The sequence below is a fragment of the Papaver somniferum genome, chromosome 1, assembly GCF_003573695.1.
Source record: "Papaver somniferum cultivar HN1 chromosome 1, ASM357369v1, whole genome shotgun sequence".
Classification (NCBI taxonomy): domain Eukaryota; kingdom Viridiplantae; phylum Streptophyta; class Magnoliopsida; order Ranunculales; family Papaveraceae; genus Papaver; species Papaver somniferum.
Window position 1 is genome coordinate 3,941,542 of NC_039358.1, and position 6,089 is coordinate 3,947,630.

At 39.9% G+C, this 6,089-nt stretch overlaps 1 protein-coding gene across 1 annotated transcript; it reads right to left on the reverse strand.

Moving 5' to 3' along the window:
- Positions 1 to 206: 206 nt before the first annotated feature.
- LOC113325084 (tropinone reductase homolog At5g06060-like) lies at positions 207 to 1,490 on the reverse strand. Its single transcript, XM_026573321.1, has 3 exons — positions 1,132 to 1,490; positions 730 to 946; positions 207 to 638 (listed from the first exon to the last, which is right to left on the reverse strand). The coding sequence occupies exons 1-3, from the start codon at positions 1,429 to 1,431 to the stop codon at positions 343 to 345; spliced, it is 813 nt and encodes a 270-aa protein (XP_026429106.1). The 5' UTR covers positions 1,432 to 1,490; the 3' UTR covers positions 207 to 342.
- Between the last annotated feature and the right edge of the window lie 4,599 nt (positions 1,491 to 6,089).

The following is a 6,089-nucleotide window of genomic DNA, read 5'->3' on the forward strand; positions in this document are numbered from 1 at the left end:
AAAGGATCATCATCACAAGTGGACGTAGGCACATTGCCGAACCACTATAAATCTCGTGTTGTGGTATGCTTTTATTGTTTACTCGTTTTATGCCTGTTTGCTTTACATATCTATATTTGAGTTGTTCATATGAATGTTTGATAGAGCACCAGATGTAAGTAGTCGACTGTTACCAGACGGAAACCCCAACAAAATACACATTGCCAGACACAGAAAAGCATGACACGATAAGATTCACTTTTTATTACCATACATAAATTTCAAATGCATTAAAAGTACAAAAAAATCACCACCAAGACGAAAAGCAAGTACATTTTTCAGGAAGTTAATTTCTTCCACTAATCAATCATGCATAGGGAAGAAACCATTTACCGTAAATCCACCATCAACACAGATGACTTGGCCAGTGATGTATGAAGCAGTAGGGAGGCATAAGAAGGCCACAAGAGATGAAACCTCATTTGGGTCCCCAAGACGTCTCATAGGAGTTCTAGCTATGATATACTCTGGAATCCCTTCTACTTGTAGATTCTGTTCTGCAAGCTCCGTTTTAATAAACCATGGCGCAACACTGTTGGCCCGAATCTTATCTTTCGCCCATTCACAAGCAAAATTCTTTGTGAGTTGATTGATAGCCGCTGATTCAAATAAAATGCAAATTGATTTTTTAACAACAATGAGGTTTGCATACATAACTGACAAATCAGCATCATAAAATTTCAAATATACCGTTGCATGCTGCATAACTGGACACCTTCTGGAGAGCAACAACGCCACCAACGGATGTAATGAAGATAATGCTTCCTGAACCAGAGGCTTTTAAGAGAGGGTGTGACAATTTTGATAGATGGTATCCAGAGTCGAAGTTAGCAGCCATAACTTTTGCGTCATCCTCTTCTGTGTAATCCACAGTATCTTTGTACACAGCCATTCCAACGTTGTTAACCTATGCCAGTATATAGACTCTCCCATCAGTCAAGTAATGGCGGAGCCAGGATTAAAGGGGAAAAACAAAAAAATCCACCGAATGAGACAAATTAAACAATGAATTAAAAACAAGACTCCCTTGTTTGGACGCAGTTGTAATTTCAAATAATTGGTAAGCCAACAAAAGCAGTTGTAAACACTTACAAGGATATTGAGTTTTCCATCAAAGACCGATGAAACAGTCTTGATTAACTTCTCTCTATCATCTGGAACCGTAGCATCACTGACTGAACCTGTTACTGTATAACCTTTTTCTCTCCAATTTTGCAAGCACTCCTCAATAGCAGTTTCATTTCGAGCAGTGATATGAACAGCTGCACCAAATCCAGCCAACTCCTCCGCTATCGCGTGTCCAATCCCTTTGGTTGCACCAGTGACAAGGGCAGTCTTTCCTTTAAGAGACCATCGAAGACTTAGATCACTACTACTCCGTGTACCAGCCATGGTTTACAATTAATTTTCCTCTGCGACTCTATTAGATGAATTGCATTGTTTTTCATTGAGTTTATATACAATTTTATTATAATTACAAACTCGCTTACTGAGGCTAACAGAAATGAAGATAGTTGACCGTTTGGTATGTGAAGCAGTCAAAAGCGTGCCAAAACTAGACAGTACAGAATTGAAGATAATTGACAGTTTGTTTAATCACTCGCTAAACCTTTTTATTTTCTCGATACAAAAATAACTAAAGCTTCACGATCTTATTACAACTCTTTATCCATTTGCATAACTTTTTCTCCCAAGGTTTTCTCTATCCCCACATGCGCATAATGAAAGCTATGGGAAAGTAATGATGAAGACAGTGCATAAAAGGGAGCGAAAGGGACTCATTTGGTGTCAAGCAGATGATCGATTCGTAATAGATTAGACAAAGGATAAACAACCCCGTACTAGACAACACATCGACTTTCCATTGGAGATGCTTTTAGGAGGAATAGGATAAACATAAACATAAAGGGAACGGTCCATTGGAGATGCTTTTAGAGGACTATGATAAAGGGAACATGTTTCCGTGTGAAATTAAAACCTGTTGGGAACGATATTTATTAATGATAAGGATCGACCAAGAGAGATGAGAACATAAACGCGGAAGTATAAAAGACTACAATGATAATAATTTTGGTGTGTCTTTCTTATTAATTTTTCAAGATATTTATACAATCACAAGACTTGGTTCTCACGACACAAGACTTGACTCTCAAGACATTCAATTCCTAATTTAACTCTCACAACTTAAAGTGCATATCTCCTAAATATAGACTCTCATATATTATTTTCTAATACCCTTTCTCAATATGGAGCATGTAGATCATGAATGCCCATCTTGGACAAAAGAAATTTAAACTAAGCTTTCCCTAACACTTTTCAGTCCTTCGTAGTTTCAGGACATTTCGGTCGCATCTTCGTAGTTTACGGACATTACGGTCCTCTTCATAGTTTAGGGACATTTCGGTCCCGGTCATAGTTTTTAGACATTGCGGTCCCAATCATAGATTTTTGACATCGCGGTCCCAATCATAGTTTTTTGACATCGCGGTCCCATCATAGTGTTAGGACGTTTCGGTCCCAATAGTAGTTTTTGGACATTGCGGTCCCATCTTCGCTTCAGTAGATTACTTCTTGTACTCTTTAGACAACTCACAGGATTTTAACATACTTTTGTTGTTCTCTGTCTCATCACCTCTTGGTGATTGCTTCTCTTTCTTAACAACCTTGTTGTTGTTTCTTCCTCTCTTCTTCTCTGTTCCAGTCACGTTTTTGCTGCGAAAACTGTCACACTTCTTTGGTTTTCAAGATTCTCTCACAATCTTTTCGTCAGGCATTTAAGCAAACACCTTGTATGTTTATTTATTTTGAGGCTTTCAACTCGTCTTCAAATCACTTGCAATACCTTTGCTTCGGCATTCTAATCCAACACATATATGTCTTTCCTTGTCATCTCAACTTCCATAAACGTTCTTCAATCGTAACTGACCCACATATAACATCAGTGACAACCACTTACTTGGATGCTTTATGTGTTTGAAACTCACCTGAATTCTTCATCAAACCGGAGCATTAAGGCAGCAGCACTCAGCCCCAACTCCGTCAATACAGTATTCAATACTCGGCTACATAAATCACCATCAACAACTATTAAGAGATACGTAGTGTTGGGCTCAAGAATATGTCTTGAGACCATGTTTTGAGACCAACTTGGATAGTCCATTTAGATGGACTGACTTGGACAGTCTATGTAGAGAGTCCGTTTCCATACGTAGCAATCTTGAGACCCAAGTAATCGGTCTCAAGTCGGTAGGTTTAGGGTTTGTGTCTTGGAACCCAAGTTGAGTCTTGTATAAATTGAAACGTGATGAATGAATGAAACACAGGGAATTACCAAACTTAACATGGCATCACGAGCCGGTTAAGAACCCTAACAGAAAACAATGAAGGGTGAAACGGAATCATCCAAAGGGAAAAATATAGAGTGTGATATGCAGAAGAAGAACCCAGTCTACCATCTAGGATCAAGTGATGGTCCAGGTATCATCATCACGCCGATTGTTCTAAAGGGGACTAACTATGAAGAATGGGCTAGAGCCATAAGAAGATCATTAATAGCTAAAAGAAAGTTTGGTTTTGTTGATGGAACAATCACGAAACCTGAAGATAGTGACCAGTTGGAAGAGTAAATTGCTGTCCAGTCGATGCTTGTTTCATGGATTAGCAACACGTTAGACTCATCAATTAGATCGAGCTTGGGAGACTATGATGATACAAACTTGCTGTGGACACAGTTGAAGAGAAGATACTGTGTTGTGAGCAGAACAAGAATCTGTCAGTTGAAAACTTCGTTAAGTGAGTGCAAACAAAATAAAGCGGAAGGTGTAGATGAGTACTTTGGGAGACTCAACAAGATATGGGATGAGATGATGACATACATGAAGGTACCTCAGTGCAAGTGTGGTAATTGCACTTGTAATATCGCATCACAAGTGAGTACGTTGAGAGAAGAAGACTTTTTGCACTATTTTTTGATTGGATTAGACTCTGTGTATAGTTCCGTGCGAGAACAGCTGTTGGCTAGAGACCCGTTGCCATCAACATATGTAGCATACCAGACAATGGTCAACTTGGAGCGTCTGCGTATAGGAGAAGTAGCTATATCTACGGAGGTACATGACAATGTGATGGCACTCAGAGTGCAATCTGATCAAAGTCAGTTTAACAATACATATGATCCTAACAAGCATTGCAAGTACTGTAACAGATATGGACACTCAGAGGATGGGTGTTTTCAACGTATTGGATATCCAGAATGGTGGGGAGACAGACCTAGAGGTGTAAGAGGATCTGGTAGAGGAGGCAGAACCAATGGCAGAGGGCGTGGTGGCACTAACTTTACCAGTGGTAGAGGAGGTAGAGGACAAGGTGCAGGCAACCAGGTTCGAGCACACAACCTCAACATATCAGATGCAAGGCAGTCAGGTGGAGCATCCTCATCAGAAGCGTTAGGTCTGACTGGAGTCACAGCAACACAACTTCAACAGGTGCTTGAGTTTTTGAACTCCAAGAAATCCACGCCTCAACTCCAAGGTAAGAAGAATAAAACTGTGTGGATTGTAGACACGGGGGCAACAAATCATGTTACATATAAAAAGGATGACATGATAGAGATAAAAGATATAAAGGCATGCAATATTGGACTTCCAGATGGGAAGTCTGCATTGTCTAAGAAGATAGGAATTGTTATTCTAGCTGGGGGATTGAGACTAGAGAATGTGCTTTATGTGCCTCAGATAACTTGTAACTTAATCTCGGTTACACAACTTATTGATGAGAAAAGATGTATTATCCAATGTACTAACAGTTTATGTCTTATACAGGACCGGTTGACGAGGAGGATAATTGGAGTGGCTGAGAGACAAGGTGGACTGTATATTTTCTGTGGTGTGCCTCAAGTTGAAGTTATGGCTGTTAATGGAGATACGTATGAGCTATGGCATCGGCGTATGGGACATCCTTCAGAGAGAGTGCTGCAAAAGTTACAAGGAATGAGTAGGTTAATAAAGAAGAATAATGATGCTTGTGATATCTGTCCACGAGCAAAACATCATAGGAGTAGTTTTGCTAGTAGTTTCAGTAAATCCAGTTGTATTTTTGAGTTGGTTCATATAGATTTATGGGGTCCGTATAAGACTCAGTCATCATGTGGAGCACATTATTTTTTGACAATAGTAGATGATTTTTTAAGAGGTGTGTGGATTTATTTGCTTCGAACCAAAACTGAAGTTGAACAGACATTTCTTAACTTCATTGCTCTTGTGAAGCGTCAGTTTAAAAAAGAAATCAAAATTGTCAGAAGTGATAATGGAACTGAGTTCAATGCATTGCGTGGATACTTTCGAACCAATGGGATAGTGTTTGAGACATCCTGTGTCGGTACACCACAACAGAATGGAAGAGTTGAGAGAAAACATCAACATATAATGAATGTGGCAAGGGCTTTGAGATTTCAAGCCAATTTGCCAATAAGGTTTTGGGGGGAATGCGCATTGACAGCTGCGTATTTAATCAATCACACGCCTACACCTATTTTAGATCGTAAAACTACGTATGAGATTTTGTTTGGAAAATATCCCCCATATCATCAGTTGAAGGTATTTGGATGCCTGTGCTATGTGCATGATCAAAGTGGTAGAGGGGATAAGTTTGCGAGTAGAGGAAGAAGGTGTGTCTTCCTTGGGTATCCGTTTGGTAAAAAGGCATGGAAAGTATATGATTTAGACACGAAACAATTTAGGGTGTCAAGAGATGTCGTCTTTTTTGAACATCAGTTTCCGTTTAAGACTGAGGCTGTATCGCGTAAGATGGCGACTGAGATGATGCAGTCGAGATTTAATACTTCATCTGTGACTGATCCGCAAGGTGTATTGGCTGAGAGGCTTCAGTACAGTCCTGATGAGTACTGGAGTGATGATGAAAGCAGAGAAGAAGCTGTATTAGCTCCTCAAGGTGGGGATACAACTGAGACGGACAACGCTGGAGTTTCAACTGAGACAGGCAGCACTGATGGTTCAGCTGAGACCGAGGATGCTGCTCCTTCTACTGAGACT